This window comes from Hyperolius riggenbachi, chromosome 1 (assembly GCF_040937935.1).
Source record: "Hyperolius riggenbachi isolate aHypRig1 chromosome 1, aHypRig1.pri, whole genome shotgun sequence".
NCBI classification, from domain to species: Eukaryota; Metazoa; Chordata; class Amphibia; order Anura; family Hyperoliidae; genus Hyperolius; species Hyperolius riggenbachi.
In genome coordinates this window covers 493212597-493227757 of record NC_090646.1, presented here as the reverse complement: position 1 = coordinate 493227757, position 15161 = coordinate 493212597, and the positions used below count along the sequence as shown (strand labels likewise).

The 15161-nt window shown below is 43.8% G+C and overlaps 1 protein-coding gene across 2 annotated transcripts in view; it reads left to right on the top strand.

Moving 5' to 3' along the window:
- The window catches only part of HIRA (histone cell cycle regulator), a 54381-nt gene that overhangs the window by 27935 nt on the left and 11285 nt on the right, over positions 1-15161 (top strand). For both annotated transcript variants that reach the window (XM_068243122.1, XM_068243115.1), the window contains 5 exons: positions 221-379; positions 3665-3854; positions 6302-6415; positions 7959-8107; positions 8188-8349. In XM_068243122.1, coding sequence (XP_068099223.1) covers positions 221-379; positions 3665-3854; positions 6302-6415; positions 7959-8107; positions 8188-8349 — 774 coding nt within the window. The remainder of the gene's footprint in view (positions 1-220; positions 380-3664; positions 3855-6301; positions 6416-7958; positions 8108-8187; positions 8350-15161) is intronic.

Here is a 15161-nt window from a genome sequence, read left to right as displayed (position 1 = left end):
ACCAGTATATGATGTTTAATTTTTATTTGTTGTGTGTTGGAAGAGGGGTAGTCTTATACGGCGAGTATATCCCAAACTCTATATTTTAACTGGAAAAGTTGGGGGGTCGTCCTATACGCCCAGTCATCTTATACGCCAGAATATACGGTAAATATGGTATCCTTTTCTATTTACATTTAAATTAGTAAATTGCTAACTTCTTTCCCTCATTTTCTTTTAGTGGAATTGTTTCTTCTGCAACTCCTACAGCCCCCGCAAGTGTCTCAGCCCAGCCTAAGCTTGAACCTATGAAAGCACTTGACTCCCGGTTTACAGAGCGATCAAAAGCCACCTCAGGGACAGCAGGAGTTTCTCACACCAACCAGACTGCTGTAGACAAGTACGTACAACAGTTTTAAAGGGACTCCGAGCAGTGCAAAAACTATGGAAAGATGCATATCATTTTACAGCTCTCTTTCTCCTCTTTCCAATGATATATAAACCGCCACCCTACGCCTTTTTCCATAGTTACTTGTATTACACAGGACGACTTTTTCTCAAAGTCAGCAGCTCCATTCAGCAGGATGGAGCTGCTGACTTTAGGAAAAAGTCGTCCTGTGTAATACAAGTAACTATGGAAAGATGGATATCATTTTAAAGCTCTCTTTCTCCTCTTTCTGACGACCCTTAAATCGTCGCCCTACACCTTTTTAGTTTTCTCTATTTTCGCGAGCGAAATCGCGGCCGCTGTAATTTCAATCGCGAAAATAGCGAAAACTAAAAGGCGTAGGGCGGCGATTTATATATCATTGGAAAGAGGAGAAAGAGAGCTTTAAAATGATATGCATCTTTCCATAGTTTCTGCACTGCTCGGAGTCCCTTTAATGCTTTGATTTACATCTGATTTACGTAGGTTAAAGGGCAACTGAAGTGAGAAGAACATGGAGGCTGCCATATTTATTTCCTTTTAAACAATACCAGTTGCCTGGCAGCCCTGCTGGTCTATTTAGCTACAGTATGTCTAACACCTGTAACAAGCATGCAGCTAATCTTGTCAGATCTGGCATTGTCAGAAACACCTCATATGCTGCATGCTTGTTCAGGGGCTATGACTGAAAGTATTCGAGGCAGATGATTAGCAGGACAGCCAGGCAACTGGTATTTCTTAAAAGGAAACAAATATGACAGCCTCCATATTCCTCTCGCTTCAGTTGTCCATTAAAGAGCACCTATAGTCACCCAAAGAGCTAAGCTGTGATCTTGGCATCATGAGATATGTACACATGCAGTTGGATGCAAAAGTTTGGGCAACCATGTAAATCATCATGATTTTCCTGTATAAATCATTGGTTGTTACGATAAAAAATGTCAGTTAAATATATCATATAGAGGACACACACAGTGATATTTGAGAAGTGAAATTACGTTTAATGCATTTACAGAAAGTGTGCAATAATTGTTTAAACAAAATTAGTCAGGTGCATACATTTGGGCACCACAAAAAAGAAATGAAATCAATATTTAGTAGAACTTCCTTTTGCAGAAATTATAGCCTCTAAACGCTTCCTGTAGGTTCTAATGAGAGTCTGGATTCTGGTTGAAGGTATTTTGGACCATTCCTCTTTACAAACATCTCTAAGTCATTTAAGTTTGATGGCTTCCGAGCACGGACAGCTCTCTTTAACCTCCCTGGCGGTTTGATTATGCACAGCCGCACGGCTGCGCATGGTTTTTTAAACCTAATTTTTTTTTAATCATGTAGCTAGCCTACGCTAGCTACATGATACCCCCCTCCCTTCCGATTCCCACCCACCCTTCCGATCGCCGCCTATGCCCGTCAGGAAATCCCGTTTTGAACGGGATTTCCTTCAGGGCTTTCCCTGTCGCCGTGGCGACGAACGGAAGGACGTCATTGACGTCGTGACGTCATAGGGAGTCCCGATCCACCCCTCTGCGCTGCCTGGCACTGATTGGCCAGGCTGCGCACGGAGTCTGCGGTGGATTGTCGGCGATCGCAGCAAACACGCAGCTAGCAAAGTGCTAGCTGCCTGTTTGAAAAAAAAAATTATTCAAATTGGCCCAGCGCCTGAGCGGTGAGCTCAGCTCATCCCGAACGCTAGGGAGGTTAACTCACACCACATATTTCAATTATATTCAGGTCTGGGGACTGAGATGGCCATTCCAGAACATTTTACTTGTTCCTCTGCAAGAATGCTTTAGTACATTTTGAGCAGTGTTTAGGGTCGTAGTCTTGTTGAAAGATCCAGCCCCGGCGCTGCTTCAGCTTTGTCACAGATTCCTGGACATTGGTCTCCAGAATCTGCTAATACTGAGTGGAATCCATGCGTCCCTCAACTTTGACAAGATTCTTAGTCCCTGCACTGACCACAGCCGCACAGCATGATGGAACCACCACCTTATTTTGCTGTAGGTAGCAGGTGTTTTTCATTGAATGCTGTGTTCTTTTTCCTCGCAAAACGCCCCTTGTTATGCCCAAATAACTCAATTTTAGTTTCATCAGTCCACAGCAAATTATTCTAAAATGAAGCTGGCTTGTCCAAATGTGCTTTGACATACCTCAAGTTGCTCTGTTTGTGCTGTGGGCGGAGAAAAGGCTTCCTCTGTATCACTCTCGCATACAGCATCTCCTTATGAAAAGTGCGCCGAATGGTTGAACGATGCACGGTGACTTCAACTGCAGCAAGATGATGTAGGTCTTTGGTGCTGGTCTGTGGGTTGACTCTGACTGTTCTCACCAATAGTCGCTTCTGTTTATCCGAGATTTTTCTTGGTCTGCCACTTCGAGCCTTAACTTGAACTGAGCCTGTGGTCTTCCATTTCCTCAATATGTTCCTAACTGTGGAAACAGACAGCTGAAATCTGACTGAGACAGCTTTCTGTATCCTTCCCCTAAACCATGATGGTGAACAATCTTTGTCTTCAGGTCATTTGAGAGTTGTTTTGAGACCCCCATATTGCTACTATGCAGAGAAAATTATGAGGAGGGAAACTTACAACTGACCCCCTTAAATACTATCTCTCATTATTGGAATCACCTGTGTTTAACAAGGTTGCCCAAACTTTCGCATCCCACTGTAACTGTATTAGGATTCCTGAACACCTGGGCAGTTAGGTGTGACTTGCTTTTAAAAGCCCACCTCTGCCCAAAACGTGTATTTCAGATTGGACAGAAGGCTTACTATTTTTTCAGAGTTTTCCTTACTTCCTGTTCCAGCAGAAATTAAACTGCTTGAACAGGGGCAGATATTGTGTGTGTGTGTGTGTGTGTGTGTATATATATATATATATATATATATATATATATATATATATATATATATATATATATATATATATATATATATATATATATATATATATATATATATATATATATTTATAAAATTATATCTCTATGTCCAAGAGATTGCAGCACCCGAAACAGTTTTTGATTCTTGTAATAGCTTTGCTCAATGTTGATTGCTGTAATTGCTTTGCTCAATAAAGAGGACCTTTTGTGTGCCACAATGTCTTGGACTTGTTTACGATATACTGAGAAAGAGGAAACTCTGTCACAGGCATACCTCTCCTGTTTAGGAGGCTGGAGATATATATTTGGTTTGTAGTGTTGATGGGCTGTGCACTGTATCATCTCCTTGGACAACTTGCCTCTTTGTTTACATAGAGCAAAAGAACAGAATGCTAAAGAAGCAAAGCAACGTGATGTGGAGAGCAGCAGTGACAGTGAAGAAAAGATTGTAACCAAATCACTTTCCAAGCGAAAAACTGAAATGGACACTGACCTCGGTGAAAAGAGAAAGAAGGGACGACCTAGGAAAGACTCACGCCTTATGTCGCTCTCTCTTGCTGTGCAGGTTGATTTATTTTTTTAATTATTATTTATTTATTTTCTTTTTGCCTTGAAAAAGGGAACCTTTTTTTTTTTTTTTTTTTTGGTCTTGAAAAAATAATTTGTTTTAACAAATCCTGATACCACAATGCAGTACCTTTTTAAAATGTACCTGTAAGGAAAAATGGCCCAATTTGGCTACTTGCCTCAATAGAGGGAAGTCTCTGGATAATCCAGAAGTCCCCCCCCCCCCCCCTCTGGAGGATCCAGAGGTTTCCCTCTAGGTAAGTATTTAACTTTTGCCTCCTTAGACATTAAAGGTTTGCTTTAAAACCCTCCTCTTATTTGTAATTTCCCCCTTGCTTGAAATGCCTGATGGCTTAATTTAACTTAATTCCCAATCCTGCAGTACTCGTACTTTCATCCATTAGTAAAGACAACAATACAGGAAAGACCTGGACAGAACGGGGTTGCTGAAGGACTGGCAGACTAAAGGTGCGTATACACGGATGCCTGATTTCTCCAGTCAGGATCCCGATCCCCCAGGTGACATTGCTGGGCAAACACTGTACAGATGTAAAGGCAAAGGGTCAATGGAGCAATGCAGGCGTGACATCACGTGATGGGCGGGGGAGCGGCATGCACAAACAGATCAGCCTTCACTCGGCTAAATTAATCTGGCTGATGGATTACTGGCAGAGCGGCGGTCGCTCGTCCTGCACTGTGTAGCTGAAACCGCCTTCAGCAAGTGAATTGCATGTGCAGTTGTGTTAGGATCAGGTAAATTACTTGGCCATTCAATCATTTTCAACTTCTTTGCTTTAATAAACTCCTGGGGTGCTTTGGCTGTATGTTTTGGGTCATTGTCTATCTGTATAATGAAATGCCGCCCAATCCATTTGACTGGATTTCAGCAGACAGTATGTCTCTGAACACCTCAAAATTCTTTTGGCTGCTTCTGTCCTGTGTCACATCATCAATAAACACAAGTGCCCCATTGCCACATGCTCACCCAAGCCATCACATTGCCTCCACCGTGTTTTACAGATAATGCGGTTTCCTTTGAGTAATGAGCTGTTCCACGCCTTCTCTGTACTTTTTTCTTTTTTTTTTTTCTTGCCATCATTATGGTAGAGATTTAATCTGTCCAAAGAATGTTTTTCCAGAACTGTGCTGGCTTTTTTAGATGTAGCCTTTCTATTTCTTGGATGGATTTTTCTGTTTTTGCAACTTAACAATGGCTTTCACCTGCATAGACCGCTCTTTTGACCGCATGCAAAATCTTCCACACGCAAGCACCACACCTCAAATCAAATCCATTCCCGACCTTTTATCTGCTTAATTGATAATGACATAACAATGGACTTGGCCTCCCCTTCCCATGAAATAGCCGTTGAGTCAATTGTCCAGTTGTGTTAAGAAATGCTTAAGCTGCCTCACATTTTTTTTATGCAATCCTTTTGTTCACCGCACTGAATTAAAGCAGAAAGTCTGCACTTATCTTTGTAGTACATTGACATCAGTGCATCAGTTTCCATCAGAATAACATACAGCATACCATGCTATTACCAAAGCATTCATGGTTGCAGTGGAGCATACTTCTGTGTATTGTATGCTTAACATCGCACTTCTAACCGTAATGCAACGTTTCATTACCGTTGTGTTGTTCATTCTGTTGCATCATGTATAGTGGGATAGTGCCTAAGAGCTGGTACACACTGGCTGTGTTTTGAAAAATGCATCCTTGTTGACTTGAATCAAAACCGCAGCAAAAATGCAGTGATTTTTAAAAATCGCAGAAAAATCAATTGCATAATTTTGCTGCAATTTTTCAAAGTCGCTGTGGTTTTGCCACAATTTTCTTTCAAGTCTTTTAGGAAACGTTTTCAAATTACAGACTCAGCGCAAAATGCAGCCAGTGTGTACCAACCCTTGAAGTCAATATTGCTGCAGGCATAGGTCAAGTAGTAAAAGAGACACGAGTATCACCTGGATGCAGACAGCAACCAGAACTGGCAGGGCTAGTGCAACTGAGCAGACAGGATCCAGAACAGGTACTGTATACGTCAAAGACACAGGGGGAAACTGGATCATTCTATTATTGCCGTAGCCACTTGTGAAGTGAACTCCGCTTCCTGCCAGATCAAATGGCAGGATCTATGTTTGCTGTGAAGGAACTTCATAATGTAGCTCCTAGCTATCAGCAGGTAGGGATGTCCATGGCAGGATGGAGGCAGCCTGTACCAGTATGTGTTGCGCTGCATGAGTTTGGCATTCGATTAACAATAATTTACAAAGGTGTCTATTAGACATCTGCCAATCCCCATACCCAAATGACCTGGTCTGGCCTGTTCACCAGTAAAGCACCTGGCATAGAGGTCAGCTGATATTGTTTTTAATGAAATTTATAGTATAAATTTGTAGAGGCATTATTTTAAGTCCTGGAAGAATTACCCTTTTTTTTCTTTTTAGTCCCAAGTGGCAGCAACAACATCAACAACAGAGAAGGAATTAACGTGTGTAACCACGCCGGCAGTAACACTGCGGTTGCCAACTCCACCCCCTCAGAAGACCTTTACAGTGCAAGTATGTTGTGCAATATTTCCTAATGTCAGTATGATAAATTAATATCCATGAAACATTTATTTGGCATAGATAGCAAAGGATCCTAAACTATATCCATTTTCTGCCTTCCTACCATGACCCTTTTGGTCATTTAAAGTCTGTCACATTTTGAATAGCACTTTAGTTTCACCATAACTGAATTCAGTGATTTTTTTTTTTATTTTTTTTTAATTGAATTGAGACTTGTATAAATCCAATCAGTGCAGGTGGGCTAAGTGAGTAGAACAATGCTCGCAGCCATCCCTTGGCTGAGTTGAACCGCCAGGATGATGGCTGGCCAAGGCATTGGTGGGCCACTGCACTCGCGTGTGTACAAGGCTTAAAGTGTACCCGAGGCGACATAAGATTAATGTGTATGCACAGTACAAAACATATTAACAACCAAGTTGGTTTACTTGATTTATTTTGCTGCCTGAAAGAGTTAATTTCTAGGCATGCAAGTAACCGCTTGTGTCTTGTTGGAATCTTGTCGGGAATGTAGCGAACATCACTGATAAGCAAATTAAAGCCATAAAAGTTTTCCTGGCAGAATACAACTTGTGAGGGCAGGAAGAGATAAAATACATGAACTATTAACCTTTTTCTTACTCTGAGACACTTAATTGGCTGCCACTGGGCAGAGACCTTAAAACATTCAACCTACTACTTATGTTTAAAGAGAACCCAAGGTGAGTTCTAACAATTCTAATAGCAGACAGAGGCTGGCTGTGCATATAATCACCAGCATCTGTTGCTATATATCGTCCCTCCAGGGCCCCCCTGTGCTCTGCTCTGCCCCCTATAAATCACAGCCGCGCTGTCGTCACGCAGCTATGGAGGAGGCGGGGGAGTGGCAGAGATAGGCAATTGTAAACAGTCGGCTAGTGACATGCTGCGTGTCAACAGCGTGGCTGTAATTTATGGGGGGGCCCTGGAGGGACAATATATAGCAGCAGAGGCTGGTGATTATATGCACAGCCAGCCTCTGTCTGCTATTAGGATTCTTAGAACCCACCTCGGGTTCTCTTTAAATATAAAAGAAAACCATGGGATACTTAAAAAAAAATAATAATTTAAATTAATGTTAATCTCATCAGTTTATTTTCACCCTGGATTCACTTTAAAACATTTCAGCTCAATTGTTACCACTGTGAGGCCTGGAACCTACTAGAGAGCGCAAAAAGCTATCGCAATCACTAGCGATTTGTGATAGCGTTTTGGGAGCGATTTCCCTGCTCCTATACATTTCATTAGAATGGAAATGCTCCCAAAATGCTGCATGTCCTCCGATTACGATTTCCTTACAGGTCCACTATGGCAGTAGAAGTCCACAAGTCACACAATATGTCCCAGCAATCCAGTTCATTCGGTAGGGAGTACAAACAAGGTAAAAAAAGAAATCTGATGTGTTTCAGACAGAGGTGTCCTTACTCACAGCTTGTATAACAAATGACTCAGTCAGGTATATATAGGTGAACAAGCCCGTCCACTCTTTCATGTATACCTGATTTCTCTCCTTTTCCAGATAAGCTCAGACCCTTCAATGTACATTGACGTAGAAAATGATGTTCGAATAGTGGCGGGATCCAAGCTCAGTCGGCTCAGGTGTAATCGGGAAGGAAAGGAGTGGGAGACTGTTCTAACAAGCCGAATCCTTGCAGCAGCTGGCAGCAGGTTAATATAGTTACCATTTAGTCGTTTGATGTATTTATATTCATGAATCTTGTCTAACATGTTCACATTTTGTCCTGCAGTGAGGTAGTCTGTGTGGCATGTGAGAAGCGAATGTTGTCCATGTTTACTAGCAGTGGAAGAAGAGTATTCCCGCCTATGATCCTGTCCTCCCCGATTTCCTCATTGCACTGTACAGGCCATTATGTCATGGCTGTTACGGCTGCTGCTGCTCTATCTGTCTGGTGAGTACACACAGCTATATTCATTGCAGCACTTAGCCATTTCCATGCATAGCTGGGGAAAGATTACACTGCTCAGTATACAAATGGTCAATCATTTTTAAACCACTAAGTTTCTTAGGGCCTGTTTACACTAGGGCTGAATCACTTTTTTCCTGCAAAATGACAATGAAACCGAAATGACAGGCGATTGAAATAAATAGGCTGCCTTCGATTTGTGTCTGAGGAAAAAGAATAGCGCCGGCAAATCTTTCCAGAAATCGCATCTGAATCCCCATTTCCACTCATTAACACAATAGGGGGATTGGGATGCAAATTAGGAGCTGCATGGGTTCCACGTCGGTCCTTGAACGGACGCCGGAAAAATACGTAGAGGGCGCAATTCTTTTGCGCAGACTGGCCGCGACTAGCTGAAGTGACTGGACCCGGTACTCAAAGAGGGAGAAGACTGAGGACAGCGATGTGGGAGCGATCTGTGCGCATGGGGCTGGAGGAAGCCCCAGGTATGTATAAAACTTTTATATTATCTCAGCTCTGGTTTCCTTTAAAGAGAACCAGAGATGAAGCACCCTCATGTATTTTATTACATTTATCAGTGGGAACATGACAGTAAACACCTACCCTGCTTTTAGTTTCATTGTTATCTGCTTAATTAGTCTATTAGCAACTGTGATAAGATTCCACCGACTATTCAGTCGAGGTTTGACCTGGAATCATTATAGCTGAGTCACTCTTCTGTGGAGTCTTTTCAAGCCCAAGCCTTCCCCCTCCTGGCTTAGATTTCCTGCTTTGCAAACTGAGAGCTGTGAAGACATGGGAGGGGCTGCTCCTGCTGAGAGAGAAGCTCTGTGGCTGCAATATGATCCCTGTGTGCTCTGTGTGCACTAGATACTGATGATGACTGCAGTTTCATTCCTATGAGAGATACTTCCTACAGGCAGCTGTACATCATACCAAAATCAAAGCACACAGATGAAAGGCTGCATTTAGCCTAGATAGCAGCATAGTCTCATATAGCCTAGACAGCACATCCAGAACAACTCATAACCCTGAAGCAGAAGGGATATGAGCCGGCGGCCATATTTGATTTTTCCTGGAGCAATAATGGATAAAAAACACTAAAAAAGGCACACCAGAGCGGCAAAATTATCAGGTAGAGCATTTATTCTTTACAAGCTATCAACTGATATGTTTATTTTGTGTGAAACGTTCATCTCTGATCCCTTTAACCACTTCAGGACCATAGGCTTACACCCCCCCTAGTGACAAGGCTACTTTTTACTAATTAGGCCACTGCAAGTTTAAGGCCTCGCTGCAGGGCCATACAACTCAGCACATTAGTGATTTCTCCGCCCTGTGCTTTCTGTTGGTGGGCTCTGATCCCTGCTGGGATGTTTGTTTGTTTTTTCTAGAATATATATATATATATATATATATATATATATATATATATATATATATATATATATATATATATATATATATATATATATATACTTTTTTTTTCTTTTTCTTTTTTCTTATTTTTATTTACCATATATACCCGCATATACACTGACCTGAGTACAAGCCAAGGTACCCACTTCTCACACACAGGAAGAATGTGTGCAAGCCAAGGTACCCACTTCTCCCACACAGGAAGAATTCCCGATCATTGAACTGCTGACACGTTACTTGCATGCTCCGCTCCACAAGCCAGGGGACACAGGTAGACCTGAGCAGCGCACACTGCACACCATGTTGCAGGGGATGGGGAGCATGGACACAGCAGGGAGCCAGTAACAAAACCTGCCAGTAACAAAACCTGCTTCACCATCTGTTCTGCTCCACTGACTCGCATATAAGCTGAGGGGGTAACTTTTCAGCACGTTTTTGTGCTGAAAATTAGGATTATACGCAAGTATATACAGTAACTCCCTCCCGACCGCCTGCCAATCACAGCGATCAGCTCTCATAGACATCAGCCTATGATAGCTGATTGCTCTCTGTGCCTCCAGAGGGGACAGCCGTGTCACACGTACATGTCCCCAGTACATCGCTCACAACGCTGTACAGTGTAAATAGATGGGGGTTTCGCCATCTAACAGTCTCCTCACCGTGCGGAGCTCTGTCTTTCAAGCGGAGATGTGTTCTCTTGCAAAACCCCGCCACGGGACTTGATGTCAATTGGCGTTAGGGGGTTGTTAAGAAGTTAAAGTGAACCTTAACTGAGATTAAAAAAAAAAGTTTGACTTACCCGTGGCTTTCCCAAGCCCCCTACAGCCATCTTGTGCCCTCACTGGTCCTTGACTATCCTCCAGTTCTCCGCCGCGGCTTGGTTTCATTTTTGGCCGACTGAGAGTTGGCGGGCTACTGCACCTGTGTGGCCCTGACCACACGCATCCTTGTTCACATTCCCATCGTCAAGCTTGTCCTGCATGGGCGCAATACAAGTTTTTTTCTTACTACGCCTGCGCAGGATGCGCTTGACCGGAACACGAACAAGGATGCAGGCACCGTGGCCCACAGACTCTGGCCAAAAACAAAACTAAGCCGCAGCGGAGGAACTGCGAGGGTGCAGGATGGCTATTTCCTACAATGCAACAAGGTTCACAGACAGGAAACTGCCCGGAGTACCATGGTCCTCAGAGTTACTTGTGGGAGGGGTTTCACCACAATATCAGTCATACAGCACCCCCTGACCGTCTGTTTGTGAAAAGGAATAGATTTCTCATGTAAAAGAGGGTATCAGCTACTGATTGGGATAAAGTTCAATTCTTGTTCGGAGTTTCTGTTTAAAGGGAACCTTAACCACTTGCCGACCGCCCACTGCACAGGGGCAGCCGGCAAGTGGATCCCGTAAGGACCGCCGTATGCACAGAGGCAGCGGTCCTTGTACGGGCATGGGCGGAGCGATCACGTCATCCGTGACGCGATCCTCCGCCGGGGATCGATGGCCGGGGATTTAGCCTCCAGCTCGCCGGCCACTTAGCAGCGCCGGCGGGTGGAGGAATACAAATCTCCGCCGATCCATGCGTATAATAGGCTTTGTAATGTATACAAAGCCTATTATACAGGCTGCCTCCTGCCCTGGTGGTCCCAGTGTCTGAGGGACCACCAGGGCAGGCTGCAGCCACCCTAGTCTGCACCCAAGCACGCTGATTTCCCCCCCCCCCCCCCGCCCCCTGATCGCCCACAGCACCCCTCAGACACCCCCCCCCCCTCCCACCCCCCAGACCCCTGTTTGCACCCAATCACCCACCTAATCACCCATCAATTACTCCCTGTCACTATCTGTCGACACTATTTTTTTTTATCCCCTAAACTGCCCCCTGCTCCCTCCTGATCACCCCCCCCCCCCGTGTACTGTATGCCTCTATTCCCCCCCCTGTAATAACCCACTGATCACCTGTCAATCACCCATCAATCACCCCCTGTCACTGCCACCCATCAATTAGCCCCTAACCTGCCCCTTGCGGGCAATCTGATCACACACCCACACCAATAGATCGCCCGCAGATCCGACGTCAGATCACCTCCCAAGTGCATTGTTTACATCTGTTCTCTACCCTAAACACCCACTAATTACTCATCAATCACCCCCTGTCACTGCTACCCATCAGATTAGACCCCTATCTGCCCCTAGGTCACTCAATCACCCACACCCTCAGAACGCCCTCAGACACCAGCCCTGATCACCTCGCCAGTGCATTGCTTGCATCTATTCCCCCCTTTAATCACACCTTGAGACACCCATCAATCACCTCCTGTCACCCCCTAGCACACCTACCCATCAGATCAGGCCCCAATTTGCCCCGTGTGGGCTCCTGTTCACTCGGCCAAACCCTCAGATCCCCCTCAGACCCCTTTTCGATCACCTCCCCAGTGCATTGATTGCATCTATTTTCCCCTCTAACCACCCCCTGAGACACCCATAAATCACCTCCTGTCACCCCCCCTAGCACTCCTATCCATCAGATCAGGCCCAATACAACCTGTCATCTAAAAGGCCACCCTGCTTATGACCGGTTCCACAAAATTTGCCCCCTCATAGACCACCTGTCATCAAAATTTGCAGATGCTTATACCCCTGAACAGTCATTTTGAGACATTTGGTTTCCAGACTACTCACGGTTTTGGGCCCGTAAAATGCCAGGTCGGTATAGGAAACCCACAAGTGACCCCATTTTAGAAAAAAGACACCCTAAGGTATTCTGTTAAGTGTATGACGAGTTCATAGAAGATTTTATTTTTTGTCAAAAGTTAGCAGAAATTGATTTTTGTTTTTTTTTCACAAAGTGTCATTTTTCACTAACTTGTGACAAAAAATAAAATCTTCTATGGACTCACCATACTCCTAACGGAATACCTTGGGGTGTCTTCTTTCTAAAATGGGGTCACTTGTGGGGTTCCTATACTGCCCTGGCATTTTAGGGGCCCTAAACCGTGAGGAGTAGTCTAGAAAACAAATGCCTCAAAATGACCTGTGAATAGGACGTTGGGCCCCTTAGCGCACCTAGGCTGCAAAAAAAGTGTCACACGTGGTATCGCCGTTCTTAGAAGTAGTATAATGTGTTTTGGGGTGTATTTTTACACATACCCATGCTGGGTGGGAGAAATCTCTCTGTAAATGGAAAATTGTGTGTAAAAAAAAAAAAAAAAAAAAAAAAAAAAATTGTCATTTACAGAGATATTTCTCCCACCCAGCATGGGTATGTGTAAAAATACACCACAAAACACATTCTACTACTTCTCCTGAGTACGACGGTACCACATGTGTGGCACTTTTTTACACCCGAAGTACGCTAAGGGGCCCAAAGTCCAATGAGTACCTTTAGGATTTCACAGGTAATTTTGCGGCATTTGGTTTCAAGACTACTCCTCACGGTTTAGGGCCCCTAAAATGCCAGGGCAGTATAGGAATCCCACTAATGACCCCATTCTAGAAAGAAGACACCCAAAGGTATTCCGTTAGGAGTATGGTGAGTTCATAGAAGATTTTATTTTTTGTCACAAGTTAGCGGAAAATGACACTTTGTGAAAAAAAAAAACACAATTAAAATCAATTTCCGCTAACTTGTGACAAAAAAATAAAATCTTCTATGAACTCGCCATACTCCTAACGGAATACCTTGGGGTGTCTTCTTTCTAAAATGGGGTCATTAGTGGGGTTCCTATACTGCCCTGGCATTGTAGGGGCCCTAAACCGTGAGGAGTCTTGAAACAAAAATGACCTGTGAAATCCTAAAGGTACTCATTGGACTTTGGGCCCCTTAGCGCAGTTAGGGTGCAAAAAAGTGCCACACATGTGATATCGCCGTACTCAGGAGAAGTAGTATAATGTGTTTTGGGGTGTATTTTTACACATACCCATGCTGAGTGGGAAAAATATCTCTGTAAATGGACAATTGTGTGTGTAAAAAAAAAAAATCAAACAATTGTCATTTACAGAGCTATTTCTCCCACCCAGCATGGGTATGTGTAAAAATACACCCTAAAACACATTATACTACTTCTCCTGAGTAATACCACATGTGTGGCACTTTTTTGCAGCCTAACTGCGCTAAGGGGCCCAAAGTCCAATGAGCACCTTTAGGCTTTACAGGGGTGCTTACAATTAGGCACCCCCCAAAATGCCAGGACAGTAAACACACCCCACAAATTACCCCATTTTGGAAAGTAGACACTTTAAGGTATTCAGAGAGGAGCATAGTGAGTCCGTGGCAGATTTCATTTTTTTTTTTGTCGCAAGTTAGCAGAAATGGAAACTTTTTTTTTTTTCTTTTTTGTCACAAAGTGTCATTTTCCGCTAACTTGTGACAAAAAATAAAATCTATGAACTCACCATTCCTCTCAGTGAATACTTTGGGATGTCTTCTTTCCAAAATGGGCTCATTTGGGGGGTATTTATACTATCCGTGAATTCTAGCCCCTCATGAAACATGACAGGTGGTCAGAAAAGTCATAGATGCTTCAAAATGGGAAAATTCACTTTTTGCACCATAGTTTGTAAACGCTATAACTTTTACCCAAACCAATCAATATAGGCTGAATGTTTTTTTTTTTTTTTTTTTTTTTTTTATTAAAAACATGTTTGTCCACATTTTTTCGTGCTGCATGTATACAGAAATTTTACTTTATTTGAAAATTGTCAGCACAGAAAGTAAAAAAAAAATCATTTTTTTGACAAAATTCATGTCTTTTTTGATGAATATAATAAAAAGTAAAAATCGCAGCAGCAATCAAATAGCACCAAAAGAAAGCTTTATTAGTGACAAGAAAAGGAGCCAAAATTCAATTAGGTGGTAGGTTGTATGTGCGAGCAATAAACCGTGAAAGCTGCAGTGGTCTGAATGGGAAAAAAAGGGTCTGGTCCTTAAGGGGGGTAAAGCCTACGGTCCTCAAGTGGTTAAAGGAGTCATCGGGGAAAAAGGATAAAATAAGTGGTACTTACCGGGGGCTTCCTCCAGCCCCAAGCTCCCAGCATGTCCCTTGCCGCAGCTCTCCCTGCAGCCGTTCGCCGCAGGTCCGTCCCGGTCCCCGGCGATGACGTCAGAGCGACCTCCAGGTCAGCCTGTACTGCGGCAAGGGACATGCTGGGAGCTTGGGGCTGGAGGAAGCCCCCGGTAAGTACCACTTATTTTATCCTTTTTCCCCTTATGACTAAAGGTAAAATAAGTGGTACTTACCGGGGGCTTCCTCCAGCCCCAAGCTCCCAGCATGTCCCTTGCCGCAGCGCCGCTCGCGCAGGCGCAGTACAGGCCGACCTGGAGGTCGCTCTGACGTCATCGCCGGGGACCGGGACGAACCTGCGGCGAACGGCTGCAGGGAGAGCT